General features: G+C 54.0%; 2 protein-coding genes and 1 pseudogene across 12 annotated transcripts; 1 reads left to right on the top strand and 2 right to left on the bottom strand.

Moving 5' to 3' along the window:
• Positions 1 to 301: 301 nt before the first annotated feature.
• Positions 302 to 10,150, top strand: LOC101408956 (P2X purinoceptor 6). Of its 9 annotated transcripts, none has more exons than XM_087423776.1 (12): positions 302 to 436; positions 1,186 to 1,336; positions 2,692 to 2,763; positions 5,516 to 5,591; positions 5,786 to 5,879; positions 5,951 to 6,031; positions 6,112 to 6,253; positions 6,342 to 6,451; positions 7,786 to 7,879; positions 7,972 to 8,072; positions 8,216 to 8,293; positions 8,376 to 10,150. In XM_087423776.1, the coding sequence occupies exons 1-12, from the start codon at positions 381 to 383 to the stop codon at positions 8,548 to 8,550; spliced, it is 1,230 nt and encodes a 409-aa protein (XP_087279902.1). In that variant the 5' UTR covers positions 302 to 380; the 3' UTR covers positions 8,551 to 10,150. The 9 variants fall into 9 exon arrangements, 8 of the variants coding, with proteins under 8 accessions (XP_087279902.1, XP_087279903.1, XP_087279897.1 ...); XM_087423777.1 differs by having other exon boundaries at positions 7,972 to 8,037; positions 8,376 to 8,608; XM_087423771.1 differs by having other exon boundaries at positions 317 to 514; positions 7,791 to 7,879; positions 8,376 to 8,608.
• Positions 8,952 to 14,591, bottom strand: LOC101399095 (cationic amino acid transporter 4). Of its 3 annotated transcripts, none has more exons than XM_087423767.1 (4): positions 12,914 to 14,326; positions 11,808 to 12,448; positions 11,441 to 11,549; positions 8,952 to 11,360 (listed from the first exon to the last, which is right to left on the bottom strand). In XM_087423767.1, exons 1-4 carry the CDS (start codon positions 13,986 to 13,988, stop codon positions 10,936 to 10,938), a joined length of 2,250 nt encoding a protein of 749 aa, XP_087279893.1. In that variant the 5' UTR covers positions 13,989 to 14,326; the 3' UTR covers positions 8,952 to 10,935. The 3 variants fall into 3 exon arrangements, with proteins under 3 accessions (XP_087279893.1, XP_087279892.1, XP_004442420.3); XM_087423766.1 differs by adding an exon at positions 14,539 to 14,591 and having other exon boundaries at positions 11,086 to 11,549; positions 12,914 to 13,935; XM_004442363.3 differs by having other exon boundaries at positions 11,086 to 11,341; positions 12,914 to 13,927.
• A 3,231-nt stretch (positions 14,592 to 17,822) lies between these two features.
• LOC147912388 (ferritin light chain pseudogene) lies at positions 17,823 to 19,525 on the bottom strand (annotated as a pseudogene).
• Positions 19,526 to 23,555: the final 4,030 nt, after the last annotated feature.

The following is a 23,555-nucleotide window of genomic DNA, read 5'->3' as shown; positions in this document are numbered from 1 at the left end:
GGTCCCTTCTTCCAGAAGCTTTCCTTGGCCCCTCCTCCGGGCTCCTGTCTCCCCCATGTCCCCCTCTCAAAGTACCTATAACACCTGTCATCCCCTCACCCCCCAAGGAAGAGAGGCCAAAGGGCAGGGGAGAGGGGCTGCTCCTCTCTGAGCCCCAGGGCCAGGCAGACGGAGTCTGGAGAGGAAGGGAGGCCCAGGGCAGCTGGGGGTGGGGACTGAGCCCAGGGCGGGGGTGGGGCTGGGTCCTGCCCCCAGTGGGAGTGTCCCTTTACCAGCTGCTGGCCTGGCCTGGCCTGGGCCCCTGCTTTTCCTCCTGTGCAGCTGGGGCTGCAGCTGCTCTGCTGACTCATGCTCCCCGGCAGCCAGCAGGAGCTGAGAGCATGGGCTCCCCAGGGGCCGCGACAGGCTGGGGGCTTCTGGATTACAGAACTGAGAAGTACGTGATGACCAGGAACTGGCGGGTGGGCGCCCTGCAGAGGCTGCTGCAGCTCGGGGTCATGGTCTACATGGTGGGGTAAGAGAGTGGCTCCTGGGCAGGTTGACTGGAGGGACTGTGACTGGTCCTGCTGTGCTGAGGGTGGGGGGTTACTCCTCAGGGGCTGGGCTGGTGGTAGTGGAGGGGGCAGGCTGGGACAGCGTGGGGGCGGAAGGAAGGATCTCCCTCTGTTAGAAGCCAGCTTGTACAAGAGCAAGCTGTGTGCTTGTGTCCTCCTGTGTGCCCACCTGCTTCCTTTCCTGGGCCTTGTCCCCAGGCCCGTGTTGGGCTCTGGGCACAGAGCAGGATGGGTCTCACTCTGCCCAGGAGGCCCCAGGAGGGGCAGGAGGTAGTCCCTGACTCCTGTGAGAGCTGGAGCCCTGGGGCCCCTGAGAAAGACCACAGTTGTGGCTGGGTCAGGGGAACTTTAAGGAGGGAGCTGGGTCTGGCTGGGGCAGGGGAGTGTGAAGGCTGGGGAAGGAGGTGGTGGTGGGCATCTGGGTCTGAGAGCATTGGCTCTCCGATGCACGGCCAGAACTTCTGGGCTGTGCAGGGTGTTTGGGGTGGAAATGAGGCTGGAGAATAGGCGGGGGCCCTGAATGCTGTGCTGGGAGCCTACAGGGTGTAGGGGCTGAGTGGGTGGGGCCCAGCTCTGCCACTCCTCACCATGTGCTGTGGACGCACCACACTGCCCATCACCTCCTCCCCAGGTGGGCCCTCCTCGAGAAAAAAGGCTACCAGGAGCAGGACCTGGACCCCCAGATTTCCGTTATCACCAAACTCAAAGGGGTTTCCGTGACTCAAATCAAGGCGCTGGGGAACCGGCTGTGGGACGTGGCCGACTTCGTGAAGCCGCCACAGGTGGGTGTCTTGTTGCTGCTGCCAGGCACTGACACCTCTGACCCCACCCGGCAGTGAGTGTGTGCAAGAGGGGCCTGTGATGCCAGAGGGGGTGCTGACGCTGTCACAAGGCTGCACTCAGGAAGGGCCTGACAGAGGAGTGGCCCTGGACAGGGTTCTCGGGGATGCGTAAGAGGTTTCCAGGTGGACAAGGGGGCAGGAAGCCAGGCCAGAGGTACTGCATTCACAAAGGCTGCATCCGGAAGAGTGGGGGGTCTGGGAACTCAAGGCTTGATCTAGAGGGTGGGGTGGAGGGGCAGGGGGCCAGGGCCTGGAGCTCCTGAGTGCTCTCCTCCCTGACCTGGGCACTGTGGTCTGGCTTCTCCTCTGCCCTTCCCATCCTGCATTTCCAGCCCCTTCTCCCTCCACCCAGATCTACAGCCCCAGTTTCCACCTTGTTCTGTTGATGCCCCAGTTGTAGCCCCGGTGACCACCTGCCCCGATCACAGCTGCCTCCTGATGCGCACCCACCAAGTCCAAGAAGAAACCCTTTCCCTCTCCCAGTGAGGCCTCTTTTCATCCACTGAGGGCCATGCCGACTACCACGGCCAAAGCTGGACCTGGCTCCCCACCTTCCTGCCCCTCCTCTTGTACATTCCGTTTCCTGACGGGTTTCCCTGCTGCCCCCGCTGTGCCTGTGTTCTGCTTGTGGGCCGGCAGGTGCGCTCCACGCAGCAGCCAGGCTGAGCCTTCACAGGTGACACCATCAGAGCCTGCCAGCCCTTGCTTTCCACCCTGGGAAGGCTTCCTCTCCATGATGGTGGCCACCAAGTCCCTGCAGATCCTGACCGCTGCCACACCCCTGCCCTCTGCCCAGCCCTCCCCTCCCCTTCCCCAGTGGTCATCCCCGCAAATGTGCAGAGCTGTCACACACAGCACACAGTGCCAGTCACCCTTCCCCACAGGCCCCCTGCCTTTGTCCCCGGCAGAACTCACCACCTGCTCCCCTGGCCCCCAGCCATGTGTGCAATGAGGGATCCAGTCCCCACCAGCCTGGGTGGGAGCCCAGCCCAGTTTAGCTCTGGATCTTCAGTGCCTAGAAGCAGGAGGCTCTTGGAAAATTCTGGTTGAGCGAATAAGAGTGAACAGGAGAAAAAAACTTGCCTCAAAGAGGTGGACAGGGGCTTAGAAATGGCCAGAAACCCAGCCAACCTCCCATCTCTGCCTCAACTTGCCTCACTGGAGGCATTTTCCTAGGGCACAGGGTTGATAACTCGATGGGCCGGGACCCCTTCCCTCACAGACCCGGCTGCCAGCTTCTGGCCTCTCCTACTGAGGGAGCCAAGCAGGGGCCCACCCTGATCCTTGCCTTCCAGGGAGAGAACGTGTTCTTCTTGGTGACCAATTTCCTTGTGACACCAGAACAAGTTCAGGGCAGATGCCCAGAGGTAAGGCTGCCTGGGAGCCTCCCAGTGAGTCCCTGTTCCTCCACCAGCCCTGAGTCACCAGCCGTGTCCCCCTTTCTCCTTCCCAGGTGACTGAGGGCTCAGTACGTGCTACTGTGTCCCAGGCACTGAGGTAAAACCTTTTCATGAATCATTTCATTCAGTCTCACAAACACCCTGCCTGGGAGGAAGTACTGCAGTCCCCATTTAAGATGAGAGGACTGAGGCCCAGCCAGGTTGAGTCACTGACCCAAGGCCTCCAGCCTGTGGGTGATGGGACTTCCCACCTCTGAGCAGTCTGCTTCCAGAGCTTTCCACCTTTGTTCTCTGTGAGGTGTCCAGGCCTCTCCCCATCCTGGTCCCTCCTCTGGGCACTCTCCAGGTGATGAGTGTAACCCCCAGAACTGGGTGCAATGCTTAGGTGGGCTCTAATAGCAAGAGCCAAGCTGGAAGATCACCTCCCCTTCTCTATGCCCAGCCTCTGTTAATGTATCCCGGGGCAGCTTCTGTTTTTGTGGGCAAACACAGCACACTCCTTCTTATGCTGAGCGCAGGGTCACTTATGATCTCTGGGTATTTTTCACTACAACTGGGGTCAAGCCAGAGTGCCCCACCCTCTTCTTGCCTGTTCATGCAGAAATGCAGACTCTCCCCCGAAATCTTACCTTTTCCTCTCACCTGGGGATGGCTCAGGAATCCAGCGTCTGTTGCAGAGCACACTCGCTTTCTTCCCCAGCTATGGACTTGTTCTCAATTTTGTTATTGCAATGAAATACACATAACATAAAATTTACCATCTTAACTACTTCACGTGTACAGTTCCTCGATTGTGGATTTTGTCTGAACAGTTGGGACCCAGGACATAGCCCCGGAAGCCTCCCTCCATGGTGACGTCTTTCTTTCATTGAGTCCAACATGGAATTGCTTCCTGGGCTGCAGAGTCACTGTGTGGCCCCCTGTCCCCTCTGTCCTGGTTGTTGGTCCCACCCCAGTTGCTGGGGGGCACATGTCCCTGGTTGGCCCCATCCACAAATGAGGTGAGGCAGGTGCACAAAGGATGTGCTGACCTTCGGAAACACACGCAATGTCCTCCCTTTCTGAGTGCTCGGAGACGTCTAGTTGATGTTCGGTTTGTAGACTGTCCTGAAATTGTGCTGGGGCCACGGTTCTGTGGTCTCTGGAGTCCACGTGATTCCTCTTTGCCCGAGTCTGGTCTTCCAGCCCTTCCCTCGAAGCTGCCAGGGCTGGGTAATTCATCAGACCTGACACCCCAGCTTCCTGAGAATAGCAGAGTTCCTGCCAGCTCCTCTCAGGGTCCTGGTCGTCTGGTCCCTCCCAGCACATGCTCTGTGCTCCTTGTAGTGTCACGGCCTCCAGCAAACACCTGCAGACCCTCCCCCAGACCAGGCTTACAGAACTCCACCCTCCCCACCTCCCGGAGCTCCTGCACAGACAGCCTGGCCAGGGGGGCAGGGCCTGCGATGGGGCAGAAGCTGCAGCTGGGAGACCCAGGGAGGCACGTCAGCCAACCCGGGGCCTCAGGAAGGGTTTCCTGCAGGATGGGAGGCTGAGTGGGATCTAGAGGATGTCCAGGCAGAGGGGCTGCATGGGCAAAGACCTCAACTGTGTGAGAGGAGGCACCTCCAGGGTTCCCTGCTGCTGAGTGGGGTGGAGCCTAGATTTGGACTGGGGCAGGAAGGGGGTAGCCCCAGACCACAGGGGCCTGTGAGCCCCTCTAAGGAGCTGAACTGGAGCCAGCAGCATCAGGAGCCACAGATGGGCTCAGGGGAGGGGCGCTCGATCGTCTGTCATTGGGATGGGCCACTCGGGCTGCTGGAGGGAGGTGGATGAGGGCAGAAGTGGGGCCCTGTGGTGATCACCATGGAGTCTGGTCAGAGGAGTTGGTGGCCCAGCCAGGGTGGTGAGGAGGGGCAGACCCAGGACACAGGTAGGGATGGCGAGGCAGAGCAGGTGGCCCCATGCTGTCCTCTGCCCCCTCTCACAGTCCCACCCCACAAAGTCCCACAGTGTCATTTGGCTTCTCAGAGTCCCCGAGGCCTTCCTGCCACCCTGGTGCTGCGTTCCTCCTGCTGCCCCTGAGCCCAGGGCTCTGGACAGAGGCGTCCACCCTTCACCTGGCAGAACCCTTTCTGTGCTAGTGCCTCATGCTTGAGGATGCTTCCTCTCTGGGGTCCGGGACTCCCAGAATGTTCACCAAGTCCCCTCCTGGCTGATGCCCAGAACTCTGTGGCCGTGTGCAGGCACTAATGTCCCTGTTTTACAGCAGAACAAGGGAATAGCCTGTGGTCCCTTGGCCACTGTGTGGGGTCCCACTTCCCTACAGGCCACTCTGATGAGGGTCCCTCCCTTAGTCTGCCACGCCCAGCACCCCTACCCTGGCATGAACTTACCCTCCCAGAGTCCCTGCACCTTCCCTATTCTGTCCTCTAAATTGGTCCAGAGGAGCTGGGCCTTGAGGTGTCACTTCTGCCCCTACCCAGGACAGAACTATCAGGAGGGCAGGAGTCTTGCTCTGCCTTGGGATACAGCACTGCACCCCGATCTGGCTGGAGGCTGCTCGCTTTCCCCCCTCTGACCACCTCCTTTTAATTCCACCCTCCAACTTTCCCATGTTGGGAATCTTGTGGGCTAAGCAGGGGAGGGGCGTGTCCCTGGGGACTGCAAGGCTGAGGGCTGTGTCACAAAGGGGAGACACCCCCTGGGCCTGGACAACTCTGCTCTCTCACCACCTCAGCACCCCTCCATTCCACTGGCGAACTGCTGGGCTGACGAGCACTGTCCTGAAGGGGAGACGGGGACGTACAGCCACGGTAACTGTGGGCCTGTCTTCCAGCGCCTCCACTGGGAGGGGGGTTCAGGGGGCCCTGCTGGGACCCTGGGTGGCTCCCTCGTGCAGGCCTGGTGGTGCCTCTGTGGGTCTTCTTTCTTCCAACAGACCCCTGCCCACTCCCTCCCCAGGCCCTGTGGAGACTTGAGGGCCTGGAGTTTGTCTTGTGTTTTCAAGGCATAAAAACGGGCCAGTGTGTGGAGTTCAATGGGACCCACAGGACTTGTGAGATCCGGGGCTGGTGCCCCGTGGAGAGCAACAGTGAGCCCACGTAAGTGTCTCCGATACCCAGGGCGGGTTCCAGGACCAGCAGAGCCTGCCCCTGACCTCTCCCACCTGCAGGAAGCCCCTGCTGCTCCAGGCTGAGAACCTCACACTGTTCATCAAAAACACTGTCACCTTCAGCAAGTTCAACTTCTCCAGGTCAGCATGGTGGGTCCTGGCTGGCCCCAGATCCTCCTTGTCCCCTGCCTGGCCCGACCCTCAGCCCCACTCCCTCTCAGGTCCAATGCCTTGGAGACCTGGGATGCCACTTATTTCAAGCGCTGCCGCTACAACCCACGCTTCAGCCCCTACTGCCCTGTGTTCCGCATCGGGGACCTTGTGGCCGCAGCTGGAGGGGTCTTTGAGGACCTGGCGTTGCTGGTATGTCTGTGTGGGGCAGGGTTCTGGGAGGGCTCCAGTAGAGGGTCCCTGCCTGTGTGCTGGTGGAGCAGTGATGTGCTGTGTGCAGGGCGGGGCTGTGGGCATCTTTGTCCACTGGGACTGTGACCTGGACGCCGGAGGCTCCGACTGTCGACCCCACTACTCCTTCCAGCTGCAGGAGAGGAGCTACAACTTCAGGTGCGGCCCCACTGCTTGCCTGCTGCTCCTCAGCCAGGTGCCCCTCCACCTGTCCTTCTGTGGCAGCCGGGACAGACCCCAGCCTGGCCCAGCCCTCTGGACGCTCTGCTGTGTGTGGAGGAGTCCCCAGGGCAGGAGGGGGTGCTCTCAGCTCCAGGTCCCCCAGCACAGGCTCCGTCCAGCCTCCCTCTTGAGCCCATTGGCCTCTACCCCACGTGTCCCCCACACCCCTGCTGCAGCTGGGACCCTCAGCCCCTCCTCCACTCCATCCTTCCTCCAGCATCGCCCTCCATGGCACAGGGGGCTTTCTTTTTTACTTTTCCCTTAAGCTTTTATCTAAAACATTACAAAGATCTATAGAAAACCTCAAAGATTAGTACTGTGAAAACCCATATAGCCATCATTGGATTCACCAGGTTTGGATTTTTTTTTTTTTTTTTACCATTTTGCCCCATTTGCTTTCTCCCTCCCTCTCTAGTGAGCCAGATATATTTAGATAGATTTCAAAGGAAACCATTTGAAAGTAAGTGGCAGATATCTGGACACTCACCCTCTCAACATTCTCCTGAGAATGAAGACCTTCCCCAGGTGACCGCTGGCCTCTTGTCACACTCAGGAAATCTAACATTGGCAGATAAATCTAATATGTAAATTTCCCCAGCTGTGCCAATACTAGTCCTAAATCTTTTTATTTTCCGATCCAGGATGCACTCAAGGATCTTGTGTGCATGTACTGTCATGTCTTTGAGTTTCCTAAGCAGGCCCCCACCCTCCTGTCACCTCATCACCCTCATGCATACATGCACACAGCCATCAGGCCTGGAGGTGAAGCCCCTGACACTGCTCGCTGGGTCCAGCCTGGCCTGGCATCGCTGACCTCCCCAGCCCTTTGCAACCATGTGGGGGGACCCCGCCCACGCCCTCCTCCCCGCACCCTGTGCTCTCACCCACCCTATGTCTCTGCCTAGAACTCCTTCCTGACCCCTGGGAAACCAGCCTGAGAGTCTCCCAGCAGGAAGCCTTCCCTGGTTCCTAGGGGAGAGTGAGTGCCCCTCTCTGGACCCCACAGCCCCAGGCCTGCCACCGCCTCCCCCATCCCTACTACCAGTTTATGTTTTGGGACCCTTCTGTCCCCATCCCCTCAGCAGGCAGGGAGCTTCTGAGAGGCAGGTCCCAGCTTGCTTGTCCCCTGTGTCCTCAGCAACGACACAGGGCTGAGACCCAGGATTCAGGTTAGGGGTGGGTAGAGTCAATGGATGATGAAGATGAGGCCTGTGAGGGGGAGCCCAGCCCAGGAGTGGGCAGAGCAGGTCACTAGACTCTCCTGCCCCCAGGACAGCCGCTCACTGGTGGGAGGCCTCAGGAGTGGAGGCGCGGAGCCTGCTCAAGCTCTACGGGATCCGCTTCAACATCCTTGTCACTGGGCAGGTGGGGGCCAGGCCGGGGTGGGTTGGGCAGGGGTGAGGGGTGGAAGGGGGCAACAGCCACAGCAGGAGAGGCTCAGCCTGGGTCTCTCTCAGGCAGGGAAGTTCGGGCTCATCCCCACAACTCTCACTCTGGGCACTGGAGTGGCTTGGCTGGGTGTGGTGAGTCTGGCCAACATGGCTCCCTCTGGCTGTCGGTAAGCATGTGCCTGCCCCCCTGGCCCCGCTGCTTGCACACTCGAGCCCCCTGTGCCTGACATTGAGTCTCGGGGTGAGGGCTGGGGAGGCGGCGGGATGGCAGGTTGGGAGCCAGGACATGGGTCTGCCCTGCCTCTCCCAGATCACCTTCTCCTGTGACCTGCTGCTGTTGTACGTGGATGGGGAAGCCCATTTCTATTGGAGAACCAAGTATGAGGAGGTGAGCTGCAGGCCTGCCTGGACCCTGGGCCACACTTTGGAGGATGGTGGCTGGAGCCCCGACCTGCTGTCCTCATCTGCAGGCAAAAGCTCCGAAGGGGACTGCCAACCCTGAGCAGACACAGCCGGCTTCCCCACCCCCACATCCGGCTGCCCAGGTGCCTTAGAGGGGGCCCAGCACCTGCCCCACCGCTGCTGCTGGGAGCTGGACACTGTCGTCAGGGTGGCCCTAGAACCCACTCGCTGGCCAATTCCTGAGGCCTGTAATCTCTCTCTCTCTGCTGGTTGGGTGTTCAGGACTGGGAAGGATGGCGGCTCTGCCTTGGGGACTCATGGATGAAGCCCTAGCTCGATCAGGGCAGGGGGTCAGGGGAGAACTCCACCCTTCGGCTCCCAGGCAGAATGTTCTCCCCCGACTCCAGCCCCGGTACAGGTGCTCTGTACAAAAGCCAGTTTTGTACAGAGACCTACAGGGAAACACGACACAGGGCACTGGTCCAGTGGGGCTCCTGCTGGGTCTGGGTCTGGAGAACGCTTTCCCAGTCTGTTTCCAGTGTTCCCAGCAGCTCCCCGTTCACCAGCTGTCACCACACTGGCTGTGGTTGACTCAGCCCTGCCTGGGTCCCAGCCCTCCTCCCCCTGCCAGCACTCCCCTCACAGTAGAGCCCCTCCCCTCTCAGCAGCCCTGCATGGGGGTCTGTGCAGCCAGAATCCAAGGCAAGGGAGAAAGAAGCCTGACAAGAGGAGTCGTCTCAGCTGCTCTGGGGCTGGGTTACTAGGGCAGGTCCCCTCCCAGCTCTAGGCCTCATCCATGGAGTGAGGAGTGTGGTGGGAGAATGATCCGACCCCCTAGGACCCCAGGCAAGGGCACAGGCACCTCTTGGGCCCAAACCTGCTCAGTTTGTGAGCACCAGCCCCTTCCTGGTGGCAGCCCTCGGGCTGTGGGGGGCTGGGATGGGGGAAGGGGGGCTGAGTTGGTGGGCATGGGGTCCTTTGGGACCTTCTATGTCTCCTTGGTGACCCCAGCCCACACCCTGGAGCCTGCTCACCGGGCTTCCTGGCAGCCATGGGGTGGCGAGGCTGTATATCTGGACACATCTGTCACTGCTGCCCAAGGTCACACCTGAGAACGTGTCTGGGCCGCTGCCCACCCCAGCCTGAGGCAACTGCATGAGGACCACGCTCTGACCAAGACCCCAGGTGGAGCCCAGGGGGTGGAGAGAATGTCCCTAACAGAGGACATGGAAGCCCCCAGCAGGCTGGCCTGGTCCTGCCTCTGGAATCTTCCTGGGGCCCTGAGTCCTGCCTGCTGGAGAATTTCTCTGTGCTCCCTGGCCCACGGTCAGGAGGGGAGGAACGGGGCTGCAGGAGCCAAGCCCTCTCTTGGTCCCAGGGAGGGGCAGGAATTTGGGGATACCCACCCCAGGGAGACAAGGGGCTGCCTTCTCATGGGTCCCTGGTGACCAGGGGCATGCTGCCAGCTTGCTGGTGGAGGGACATGGACCAGGTTGGGGAGGGCCAGGGCTGGGGCCCAGGCTGGGCAGCATCTGGAATCATCTGGCACCTGGAGCCCCAGCAAAGCCTTGGGGTCCCTGCTCCTCTCAATCCCCAGAGCCGTGTCCGTGGGAGGCGGGTTCAGAAGGGCCAGGGTGAGAGAACACAGCCCTGAGCCTGGTCATTGGAGCGGGGTCACGGGTACCTGGTTGTCCTTGGGGCCCAGAGAAAGCTGAGGTCAGGGCTGCAGAGAGCCGAGGAGTAAAGCTGCCAGAGCCAGCAGCTTCCTGTGTGGTCCTTCCAGGCAGGAATGGGGAGGGGGAGGCGTCTATGGGAGACGAAGCATGGCCTTGGGGAGACCAGTGGGGGTGCAGGGTGGGCCTGGGGACCGCCAAGGACTGGGGCCCCACTGCCACCAGGTGGGCTGGAAGGTACCTGGAGAGGCCCAGGCTCTTGTGCACCCACCTGCACGCGTGTGTCCAGTCCCAAGCCTTTATCACAGAGCCCTGAGGGGCGGGCAGGGAGAGAGGCAGCTGGGGAGCTGCGGGCAGCCCTGAGCTTGGAACCAGCTGTGCCTCAGTCTGCACGTGGGTGTGCACCCCCAGGGGAGCCATGTGGGCCACGTGGGCCTGTGCCTGAGAGATGCGTGGACCCGGGCGGGTGGACCTCTATATCCCAGGGCAGGCCTTAGGCACATATTCTGCTCTCTGTGATCCCTGGGAAACTGAGGGAACCACAACTCCACTTGGGGTCCAGGTTCTGCTCACTGGATCCGCCCCCGAGGGGACATGTGGGGAGCCTGGGTGGAAGCCTGGCCTCGCCTTGTCAGAGACCCTTCTGTGCCTAGTGTGCGTAGCTCCCCTCTGAGCTGGGCAGAGAGCACTGGCCTGAGGGCAGGACCCTGGGAACCAGGCCTGACTGTGTCCCTGACTCATGGCTGTCTCAGGGCTGGCGCCTTCCCCTTAGAGAGACTCGGCATCTTTGCTGTGGATTGGGGACAATCGTCTAGTTCCGGGGGGAAGGTCAGGACTCAGTGCCACAAAGAACACCACAGTGGGCATGGCAGCAGGCCACGTGGCTGGCCTAGCAGTTATTATTGTGGATCCCCGGAGCTCCAGGCCTCTTCCCTGCCCAGGCAGCTGGAGTTGGTCATAAACTGGAAGGCGCTGGGCAGAGTCCACCACACCAGCACTGTCCACAGCCCACTCCCAAACACTCAAAGCTTGGCACCTGGGCTAAGGTCCTGAGGACCCCCCCCCAACCCCTGCATGGACAGGCCTGCAAACCTGAGCTGCCCCCAACAGCTGCCAGCCCCTCTGGTCCCCTAAAGAGGTGGGGGAGGGCAGACTCGCCCCCAGTGGTCCTCATGGACTGATGGGCTGCTCTGTGCGGCCAGTCTCTTGGGCCGGTGTGTGGCTTGGGGGCTGCACGGGCTGCACCGTCTCCTCCAGGCTGCCACTGGGGAACACCACGTAGCGTGTGGCAGTCAACCCTGGCCGCTCCCGCTGGTTCTCCTTGCTGTGCCGGATGCCGTAGCCAAAATACACCACCAGTCCTGCAAGGGTGACACAAGCCTGAGGGGCCGTCCCAGCCCTGCTTCCCTGCTTGCCCTCCTCCTGCAGCCCACCCGGGTCCCAGCCTGGCCCCCACTCACCGATCAGCAGCCAGACGGAGAAGCGCAGCCAGGTCAGGGAGCTCAGCTTCAGCATGAGGAAGATGTTGAGGAGGATGCTCAGGGCTGGAGTCACGGGCACCATGGGAATCTGGGGGGACAAGGCCAGGGCTGGGCTGGGCTGTGGGAAGGTCTGCTGGCCCAGGGCCTCATTTCTCAGGAGTCCTCAGAACCTTTCTCTGCCTCTGGAGATTCCGGAGACAAGGGTCCACTCGCCATGTAGAAAGAGGGGGATGGGGGACTGGCCTCCCCCGCCCTGTGAGCCCTGGTGCATCCTGCCACAGCAGAGGAGGAAGGGGCGAGGGGAGCTGGCTGGGCTGAGAGTGAGGGGTGCTGCTGGAGGAAGTACCTGAAAGGTGTCCTGCCGGCGCTGTTGCTGGTGGGCCCCCAGGACGAGGAGACTGAGCAGAAACATGACGGAGCTGAGCAGGAGCAGCAGGGTGTAGCCCCAGAGCGGGAGGTGCAGGGGCGAGCCCCCGAAGATCAGCACACAGCTCAGGGTGATGGCCGAGGCCACCAGGACACCGAGTGCCCAAGCCACGGCGGCTCCAGGTTTGCACCCACCCAGGAAGCCGAGGTAGGGCCTCAGGGCTGGTCGCAGCTGCCCAGGCTCAGGGGCTGAGGCCTGCTGTGTGCCCACCAGCTGTATGTGGTCTGAGAAGGAGTCGTACTCCTTGGCCACGGGGCCAAGGCTGGCTGGACCCGGGGAACTGGATGGAGGGGCCTTTTGGAAGCGTAGCACAATAATGCTGGTGGCCACAAAGGTGTAGGCCAGCAGTGTGCCGATGGACAGGAACTGGACCAGTGCCTCGAGGTCCAGCAGCAGCGCCAGGAAAGCCATGAGGATCCCAAACACCAGGATGCCCACCACGGGCACCTGCGTCCGGGGATGCACATGGGCAAACACTTGGAAGATGAGCCCATCGGCAGCCATGGCATAGACGATGCGTGGCAGGGAGAAGAGGCTGCTGAGCAGGACAGTGTTCATGGCTGTGGCAGAGGGTGGGAGACGGGTCAGCATGGTGGACAGGCCCACCAGGGGCTGCTGCTGGGGTCAGAGCAAGGGTGGCCCCTTGGGAACACAGACATGAATTTGGGCTCTCAGAGTGAGCCTGAGTGTATATGGGGTGCTGGATTGTTCCCGCCTCACCACCCAGGAATGGGACACACCAGTTTAGGTGACAGGCCCACTGGAGAATCTGAGGAGGGCTCAGTCCCTCTGTCAGGAAAGGATCTGGAAGCACATGCACAGAACTGACATTGTATGTACAATTGGGAGGGGCTGTGAGTAGGTCCCTCCCAACAAGCCTGGGTGGGTAGTCTAATCATTAGCCCCTTTCTGGGCCTATGATGCAACTGGGAACACAGGCCCAGATGGAGATTTGCTCCCAGGGAGGCTTAGGGCAGGGCCCCAATGCCCTGGTCCCTCCCCCCTTGCCCGGAAGGGCCCCTTACCGCAGATGGAGCCAGCTGCCACGATGAAGCCCGCCCAGCTATAGCCCCGCCGGTAGAAGGCATCAGCAAGTGCTGAGTCCGGGTCCAGGCTGTGCCAGGGCACCATGAGGGTGAGCACAGTGGAGACGAGGATGTAGGCACCAGCTGCAAGGCCAAGCGAGATGGCGATGGCCATAGGCACAGCTCGCTTTGGGTTCTGGGCCTCCTCACTGGAGGCGGCAATGACATCAAAGCCCACGAAGGCGAAGAAGCAGGTGGCGGTGCCAGCCATGATGCCGGAGAAGCCAAAGGGCGCAAAGCCACCCTCCTCAGAGCTCCAGTTGTGCGGGCGGGCCAGGACAAACCCCAGGATGATGATGAAGAGGATGACGACCAGGCTGATGGCAGAGAGGGTGTGGTTGAGCCAGGAAGAGATGCGGGCTCCACAGGAGACAAATGTTGCGGCCAAAAGTAGGACACCAGCAGCTAGGAAATCTGGGTAGTGGGCCAGGAAGGGCACCTGCCAGATGCCCACATGGGTTTCAGTGAAGTTGCGGATGCTGTGGCTGAAGATGGCATCCAGATAGGCGCTCCAGGCGCGGGCCACAGCAGCTCCACCAATGAGGTACTCTAGGAGCACATTCCAGCCGATGAGAAAGGCCCACAGCTCACCCATGGACACATAGGTGAACAGGTAGGCAGATCCTGTGCGGGGCACACGTGCCCCAAACTCCGCGTAGCATAGGGCTGCCAGCAGGGAGGCCATGGCGGCCACGCCGAAGGACACAAGCACTGCAGGGCCAGCCAGCTCCTTGGCCACGGTGCCCGTGAGCACGTAGAGGCCCGAGCCCACCATGCCACCCACACCCAGCAGGGTCAGGTCCAGCGTGCTCAGGCAGCGCCGCAGCGATGTCTCCATGGTGGACTCCTCCAGTGGTTTCAGCCGGTTCAGCTTCTGGCAGAAGCGCACCAGGCTGGCAGTGCTGGGCAGCCCCCGGGCCATGGTGGGCAGCTGAGAGGAGCAGCAAGCCAGCTCTTGGCACCTACGAGGGCCAGAGGGGAGTGACGGGCTGCCCAGCCGGGTCCTGACCAGCATTAAGTCCTTGCTCTGAGCTTGCCCTGGGGACCCAAGCCTGGAACCACTGGCTAGCTGGAGGGCTGGGATGATGCAGGGTCAGGGCCTGCCAGCAGGTCACAGGAAACATGGAGATCCCTTTGGCCTGCCTCCCAGGCAAGGGAGGGAGCCTGGTCAAGCCAGATCTGGGCATGTTTGGGAGGGGCCCTCAGGGTGGGGAGGCAGCAGCCCCAGGGAGCCCAGCTAGGAACTGCTCCAGTGGTGTGGGAACCCAAAGCAGGGTGGAAACGCGAGGCTTCCCAAGAGCCGGGCCAGGCCTCCAGGATCCGGAACAGGAGCGACTCTGTGACCCTGGCCGTAGCCCAGCGGCCATCTGTCCTCAGACAGAGGCGTTCATCCCCCATGCCCCGCCCCGCCAGGCTGTTGTGTCAGCTCACCCCGCTGGGAACGGGGGCTGCCCTGGGCCCTGCGCCTGAAGCCAAGGCCCGGTGCCCCCCTCCCTCGCCCCCACACGCCGCCGCCGCTGTGCCGCTGCCAGAGCCACTTCTGCCGCGCCCCTGTTTCCAGGTACCTGAGCCTTCGCCTCCTCTCTGGCCTGAGTCCGTCCCCACAGGACTTGCTGCGACTCACCTGCTGTCGCCGCCGCCGCCGCTCTGCGTGCTGCGTCTGCCCCGCCCCCCCGCGCTGCCTGCGTGCTGGACCCGCCCCGGCACTGTGCGCCAGATCCAGCACTGGGCCCTACCTCGTGGTCACACAAACGCTCAGCCCACCCTACCCATACCTCACACGGTCAAGACGAGAGCTCACCAGGTTCTAGAGAAGCCCTATTACTGTGCCTGGTTCGCAGATGATGAAACCCAGGCCACCAGGTAAGTGACTAGCCCAGGTCACCCGGGTGGCCTCGGGAGGCAAGTGGAGGTTAAGGTCCAGGTCTGGGGGTGGAGGGTGTCTGGAGCCCACTCGCTTTCCACTGCCGCAGACACCCTCCTTAATCCCTCAACTCAACCCACGTACTCCACCAGCTGGGCACCATCCAGGCCCCCTCAACACTGGGGGGGCTGTGGGAGTCAGGTGAGACTGGTAAGATGAGGGTATGAATCTAGCTGAGAGGCCCTGGGCAGTCCCTGACCTCCTGGCACAATGGGATGGCAGGAAGCCACCTTCACCCATTGATGAGGGAGTGCCCGGCTTTGGGGCGTGTTCTGTGAATGGGCAGAACTCATGCTGTCTGTTCTGAGCTTCTAGCTACAGACAATGTCCTGAAAGGAGGGAAGCAGACTCCTGGGGACAACCTCCAGCCCTCCAGGTTGGGGCACCCCTAGGGCCCCTCAGACACCAATGGCAGCCCCTTATAGCTCAGGAGCACCTGTCAAGCCTGGAGAACCCTGGGGGACCATAAGGGCAGCTCCCTTCTTGTAGATATCCGTGAGAGGTATGGTGGACTGAGCATCTACTCCATGCCAGTCCCTGCATCACAGGAGCACATCATGTGTCTCATAACGTGACCATCAAAACCCCCCCTTAGGCTTATTTATTCCTGGGACTGAGGGATCTTTGTCCTTCTGCTCCTCCCACTTTGAAGATGGGAAGGTTGGTGTGACAGGGTGTTAACTCATTTAGAGCAAAATGATGACAATCCATCCGAGCAAAGAAAAACAAAAACAGGGATCCTCTTCCCCCAGAACTTTCTCCATGTTGTCAGGTTTATATGTGGTTTGTGGAATAGGACTTTAGGGGCACCTGCAGGCTGTCTGGCTCAGTGGGATGGTGACAGGATGGTGGATTCCCAGACAAGATGGTGCCACTTAGAACACTCTGCTTTAGCCAGCCCCCTTGCTCCCTTCTGATATTTGGCTGATGTTGTCTTGAGGAAGTTCTCAGATTGGCTCCCACTTCCTGCAGGGATGACATCTCCCTTACCTCGCTCCTTGTGGCCTAAACATAACTGAGCAGATGTTCCTTGTTGTGAAATGCCTTCACAAAAATCCAGAAAAATGCATTTCCAACCAAGAGGCTTGGGCAGTTTTGTAACAGGAGCTCCCCCAAGGTGTTACCGATGACCACCTGAGAGCTGGTGTGCAGGGTTTCAGAGCGCTGACTTCTTATCTACCCAGAGAGGGGCTCTCACCACACCCCCTTTCACAGGCACCAGCCTCCAATGGATATTCGTGGCCAAGCATGGTTGACGGAGTAAACTGTAAACTTCCAGGGACGTGGCTGGGCCAAGTGCTGGACCCTACCGAGAAAGGCAGTCACACAGAGCAACACCATGAAGATGCAGTGAAGATAAAGCACCAAAAAATACAAGAGAAGAAGAGAGAACACTTCCCACCTCATCATACAAAGCCAGGATCACCCTGACACCAAACCCAACAAAGATATCACAAGGAAAGAAAACTATAGACCAATAGCTTTTATGAATATAAATGCAGAATTGCTCAACTGAATACTAGCAAATCTAATCCAGCAACATATGAAAAGGACCAAGCAGGATTTATCCCAGGAACACAAGATCGATTTATCATCTGAAAATCCATCAATGTAATATGCTGTACTAGAATAAAGGACAAAAACCACATGATCATCTCAACAGACACAGAAAAAGGCAGTCAACAAACCTGGAATAGAAGGGACCACCCTCAAACTGATAAAGACCAGCTACGAAAAACCCTCAGCTCCTGTACTCAATGGTGAGAGACTTTCCCTTTGATCAGGAACAACAGCAGGATGTTCTCTCTCACCACTTGTAGTCAACATTTTACTGGAGGCTCTGCCCATGGCAGTTAGGTGAGAACATGAAATAAAAGGAATCCAGATTGGGAGGGAAGAAGTAAAACTATCTCTAGCCTCAGATGACATGATCTTATGTAGAGAAAATCCTAAGGAATCCACACAAAAGAATGTTGGAACTAATAAACCAGTTCAGCAAAGGTGAAGGATACAAGATCAATATACAAAAATCAATTGTATTTCTATACACTAGCAATGAACTATCCAGAAATGAAATTAAGAAAACAATTCTGCCTACATAGCATCAAAAAGAATAAATTTATGTATAAACATACTTAGAGTAAATTTAACAAAAGAAATACAAGACTGGTACACTGAAATCTACTAAACATGGTTGAAAACACTAAAAGAAAACCTAAATAAGTGGAAAGACATCCCACATTCATGGACTGGAAAACTTCATATTGTCAAGATGGCAATACTCCCCAAATTGGTCTGCAGATTCAGTGCAATCCCTATCAAAATCCCAACTGCCTATATTCCAGAAATTATCAAGTTGATCCTAAAATTCATATGGAGATGCAAGGGACCCAGAATAGCCAAAACAATTTTGACAAAGAACAAAGTTGGAGGACTTACACTTTCTGATTTCTAAACTGACTGCAAAGCTGCAGTACTCAAAACAGTGTGTTACTGAAATAAGGACAGACATATAGATCAATGGAATAGAATTGAGAGTCCAAAAATATTGGCAATTAATTTTTTAAAGTTTATGGCCAATTGATTTTTTAAAAATAGGCTTTTTTAGAGCAGTTGGGTTCACAACACAATTGATCAGAAGATGGAGTTCCCATATACCCCCAGCCCCTACACATGCACAGCCTCCCCCACTATCAAAATCCCCCACCAGATTGGTACATTTGTTATAATTGATGAATCTAAATTGACATGTCATTATCACCTGAAGTCCACAGTTTACATTAGGGTTCACTCATGGTGTTGTACATTCCATGCATTTTGACAAATATATAAGGACATGTATACACTGTTACAGTATGCCCTAAAATTTCTCCCTGCTTCATCTATTCATCCTTCCCTCCCCACTAACCCCTGGCAGCCACTGATCTTTTCGCTGTCTCCACAGTTTTGCCTTTCCAGAATGTCATATAGTTGGAATCACACAGTACTTAACCTTTTCTGATTGGCCTTTTTCACTCAGTAATATGCATTTAAGGTTGTCTTATGTCTTCTCATGGCTTTATAGCTCCTTTCTTTTTAGCACTGAGTAATATTTCTTGTCTGGATGGACCATAGTTTATTTATCCATTCACCTACTGAAGGACTTCTTGCTTGCTTCCAAGTTTTGGCAATTATGAATAAAGCTGCTGTAAACATCCATGTGCAGGTTTTTGTGTGGACATAAGTTTTCAGCTCACTTGGGTAAATAACAAGGAGTGTGGTTGTTGAATCATATGGTAAAATTATGTTTAGTTTTGTAAGAAACTGCCAAACTGTCTTCCACAATGGCTGTGCCATATTGTATTCCCACCAGCAATGAATGAGCGTTCCTGTTGCTCTGCATCCTCACGAACATTTGGTGTTGTCAGTGTACTGGATTTTTGCCATCCTAACAGGTGTGTAGTGGTATCTCATTGTTTTAATTTGTAATTCCCTAATGACACATGATGTGGAGTATCTTTTCATACACTTATTTGCCAACTGTATATCTTCTTTGGTGACGTGTCTGTTCAGATTTTTTGCCCCTTTTTAATTGGGTTCTTGGTTTTCTTTCTTTTTTGCTGCAAAAAGCTTTATTTTTCTATTTGGTCCATAGCTTGGGAGAGGGCTCCAGGGTGGTTAAAAAGCTACCTAGCAGCTGCAGGGAGAGGCTCAGGCCAGAAGCTCTGACATCAGGGGGCTGCGCGAGGGGCCCCTCAAAGGCTGCTGGACTCCGGAGGCTCCTAGTCATGCTTGAAGGTGAGCCTTTCAAAGAGATACTAGCCCAGCCCAGCCTGGGGGTCAGCGAGCCTGCGGTTGTTGGTCAGGTTGTTGCCCATCTTCTTGATGGGTTTCACTTCCTTGTCTAGGTAGTGGTTCTCCAGGAAGTCACAGAGATGGGGATCTGGGTGGGTGGAACCCAGAGCATGCAGATCCACAAGGGCCTGGTTCAGGTTCTTCTCCAGGACCATGGCAGCTTCCATGGCCTCCAGGGTTTTGCCCCACTCATCCTGGGATGGCTTCTGCAAGTCCTGGGAGAGGGTGTCACCACCGCACTGGTTTTGCATCTTCCAGAGACTCTTGGCACCCTCGAACTTCTCCTCCGCCAACTTGCAGAAGAAGTGGCAGAAGCCCTCCAGAGCCACATTGTTGCAGTTGAAATAGAAGCCCAGAGAGAGATAGGTGTAAGAGGCCTGCAGATACATGTTGACCAGGCAGTTGACCGTGGCCTCCACTTCGGTAGAATAATTCTGGCGAATCTGGGAGCTCAGGGTTGACGGCAGTAAGGAGCTGAGGTCAAAAAATTGGTGTTGGTTGGTCCCACCGGAAGTAGAAGATGACTGAGAAGCTGGGCCAAAGGCTGCGACTGGAAAAGAGGTTGGAGGGTGGTCGGAGGCTGGAAGAAGGGGGCGTCCCTGGGTCTGTTCTGTCCAAACACTGTTGAAGCAAGAGATGGATCCAGGAGACGCCGAGCGCACTGTCGGATTCTTGGTTTTCTTATTGTTGTTTGTTAAGAGTTCTTTATACATTTTGGATAACGATCCTTTATCCAATATGTCTTTTAGAAATATAAAAGTATATTTATATATTAACTTATATTTAATATAATATCCTAGTGTGTGCCTTGTCTTCTCATTCTCTTGATGGCCAATTGATTTTTGACAAGAGTGCCAAAACAATTCATTGGGGGAAACAATAGTCCTTTCAACACACTGTGCTGCAACAACTGGATATCCACGTGCAAATGAAAGAAGTCAGACTCCTACCTCACACCATATACAAAAATTAACTCAAAATGGATCAAAGACCTAAATCTAAGAGCTGAAACTATACAGGCATACCTTGGAGATATTGTAGGTTCAGTTCCAGACCACTGCAATAAAATGAATGTCACAGTAAAGTGAGTCACACGAATTTTTTGGTTTCCAGTGCGTAAAAATGTTATGCTTACAGTACGCTGTAGTCTATTAAGTGTGCAATAGCATTATGTCTAAAAAAGAATGTACATACATTAATTTAAAAACACTTCATTGCTAAAACATGCTAACCATCGTCTGAACCTTCAGCGAGTTGTAATCTTTTTGCTGGGGGAGGGTCTTTCCTTGATGTTGATGGCTGCTGACTGATCAGGGTGGTGGTTGCTGAAGGTTGGGTTGGCTGTGACAATTTCTTAAAATAAGCCAACAATGGAGTTTGCCACACTGATTGACTCTTCCTTTCACCAATGATTTCTCTGTAGCATGTAATGCTGTTCGGTAGCATTTTACCCACACCAGAACTTCTTCCAAAATTGGAGTCAGTCCTATCAAACCCTGTTACTGCTTTATCAACTAAGTTTTTGTAATATTCTGAATGCTTTGTTGTCGTTTCAACAGTCTTCACAGAATCTTCACCAGGAGTAGATTCCATTTCAAGAAACCACTTTCTTTGCTCATCTGTAAGAGGCAACTCCTCATCCATTAAAGTTTTATCATGAGATTGCAGCAATTCAATCACATCTTCAGCCTCTACTTCTAATTCTAGTTCTCTTGCTGTTTCTACCGCATCTGCAGTTACTTCCTCCACTCAAGTCTTGAACCCCCTCCAAGTCATCCATGAGCATTGGAATCAACTTCTTCCAAACTCCTGTTAATGTTGATATGTTGACCTCTTCCCATGAATCATGAATGTTCTTAATGGGCATGTAGAATGTTTTTTTCTTTCCAGAAGGTTTTTCAATTTGCTTTGTCCAGATCCATCAGAGGAACACTATCTATGGCATCTATAGCCTTACAAAATGTATTTCTGAAATAATAAGACCAGAAAGTAAAGTTACTCCTTGATCCATGATCAAAATGATGGCCCAGATCCTGCAGAATGGATGTTGTGTTAGCAGGCATGAGAGCCTTGTAATGTCTCCAAGAAGTCTTATTTAGACGATCCCCAATTCCTAAGGCTGAAGGAAAACTTTAAATCACAATTACCCTGAAACTCCTAAGAAAAAACTTGCATTTTTTTCTCTCTGTCCTTTGAAGTTTTAGAATTTTCCATATCTTTAGAATGTACACACCCCAGGAGATAACAGCCCACAGTTACCTGAGACTAAACTTGGCTAGCTCAATCAGTAAAGCCTAAGGTTAAAGAAAAAAAAGGGAAAAATGTTTCCTTTTACATACAAGCTGCTAGAGAAGCTCTCTCACCCCAAATCTAATTCATAGCCTCCTTATCTACAGCAAAGATAAATCTTAAAGTCTTCTCCACAAATATTAACAACAACAACAAGAACTTTTAAGTGGGTAACCTTAACTGTTCCATCTGCTAGAGGCACAATTATTAATAAACTAGTGAGTGTTGTATTCTACCTGATTCATGGCTGAAAATTTTAAAATGAAAGCTATAAGATCTCTGTGTCAGTCTCTATATATGTATGTACATTATATGTTTGATATTTTTCTATCTCCAGAGGGTATTAACAAAATTATTTTCTAAAAAGAGTTCTCTTTAGTGAACTTAAAGTAAGAGCGTATATAAATTATTTCTAAATATAATAGAAACTAATCCAAATGTTTTTCAAGTTAACATGCTATAAAATAATCTTTGGTATAAAAGCTTGTTTAAGTTTGTTGGTTTAATTAAAATAGGCATGTCTTCAGAGTTATCAGCACTGGATATAATGGAAACATACAACTTTTATTCTACCTGGGTTATTAATCAAATAAGCTCATGTTATCACTGTTATAAAATTTGTCAGCAAGAAAAGATTAACTTAAAATGACAGCCAACTGCTTTAATGTCTCATGAAATTTTCGTGAATAATCTAAATATGACTGTTAAGAACAAATGAATTATATAGGTGCTAATGAAATAAGGAATTTTAAGTGCAATAATTATGTTTTATGGTATGTGGACTTTAAAAGAGCTTCCCCAAATCTTTTGGTAACTTGAAACCTTAGAGTTTTGCTAAATGAAATTAAATGATGGAAAATTCATTGAATATCTAGATAAGATAAAACAGATATACAGATAAGACTAACCAGTTTTGTAATAGAGATAACATCAGCTTATTTGACCTATAAATGTAGAACAAGTCTGCGTGTCTGCATCCTATCCAGTGCTGACAACTCTGAGGACTTGTCCCTTTTAATCAAACCAACAATCTTAAATAAGCTTTCATTTACCAAAGACTAATTTTATCAGATTAACGTGAAAGACATTTGAGTAAGTTGCATTTAGAAATAATTTATGTAAGTGCTTACTTTAAGCCAATTAAATAGAGCTCTTAATTTTGGCCACACCATCCAGAGGTAAAATATCACACATATGTAACATACATGTAGACACACATACACAGAGACTCCACAGCTGTTGTTTTAAAATTACGCCATGAATCAGGTACAGAAATACAAAGCTCCCTAGTTATGAATCCCAATTGTGTTTTAAGCCTCTTTTACTAATATTTGTGGAGAAGACACTCAAGATGCTAAATTTTAGGCAAGGGTGCTCTTATGGCCGTTTTTCTGGCCTTTTTCCTTTTTTTTCTCTTCAGTCTTAGGAATCGGTGATGGGCTAGATAACAGTTCCCGGAGAGGTGAGGCAATAACCCTTTCTGAGATAAAGGAATGGGTGGAATCTGAACTGCCTTGAGAGCTGCTTTTCCAGTCTTACAAGGGTTTGTAAGTTGAGGACAGTTGTTCTACCTGTCCAACTGCAATCACCCTAGTTTGCTTTTTTCCCTCTGGGTGCTTAGTTTTATTTTAATTTAGGGAAGAAGGCCTAAAAAAATTCCTATCAGGCTCTGAATATCAGCTTCCAGTTTGGCCAAATTTCTGATCATAAGTTGCTAAATCATTTCAAATACTTTGTCAGGTTTCAGCTGGGGCAAACAGTAACTACCTGGCAGTTTTGAACAGTTCCAGTAATCTTTAACATAGCAGTCTCCCAGAAAATCTCACAGAGTCTCATTAACTCTAGGAGTAGATTATGGGGGTGTCTATAAAGTGTGGGAGATCAAAATTTGGCCACCCTGAAATATGTCTCTTTACCTTGATTATTTTCGCTGATGGACATTTGACCTCCCCCACTAACTGCCTAAAGGAATTTAACTCTAGGTATGGACAGATTGGCGGGGTCCTCGCTAAGCCCATTCTTAACAAAGTTCTGTTTACCAAATATTTACATTTGTAAAGATATCTCCCTCTGTGTAGTGGAAAGACAGGGGGATGACCTTATCTGTGAAAACTCTTATCAGGATGGAAGAAGAAGACTTAAATCTACATACTCTTTTCTTGATTACTATAATTCTGTCTCTTCACGGCCACATTCTCTAGGTGGCCCTGCTAGGAGTTGCCAGACAAACATTTACATTTATAAGGGAAATCTCCATTTGTAAAGGTATCTCCCTCTCTGTACTGGGAAGAGGGGGGATGACCTCATTTTTAGAAACTTATCAATGTGGAAAGGACGCCTTACATCTGCATAATAACCTTACTCTTGTTTACTGTGCTTACTGATAATATCCCGTAACTGACTCCCCCCACCCCCAACATCCTCCTTTCTCTTTAGCTGAAGATAGTATTTCAGATGAGAATCACTGCTATTGTGTTGAGAAACTCAGTTTCCGTGCTTTCTCCCATGTATACATGTTATTAAACTTGGTATTAT

The sequence above is a fragment of the Ceratotherium simum genome, chromosome 35 (assembly GCF_057802395.1).
Source record: "Ceratotherium simum simum isolate JZ-2026a chromosome 35, ASM5780239v1, whole genome shotgun sequence".
NCBI classification, from domain to species: Eukaryota; Metazoa; Chordata; class Mammalia; order Perissodactyla; family Rhinocerotidae; genus Ceratotherium; species Ceratotherium simum.
Note: the sequence above shows the minus strand (reverse complement) of the source record. Positions and strands in the feature narration are given on the sequence as shown.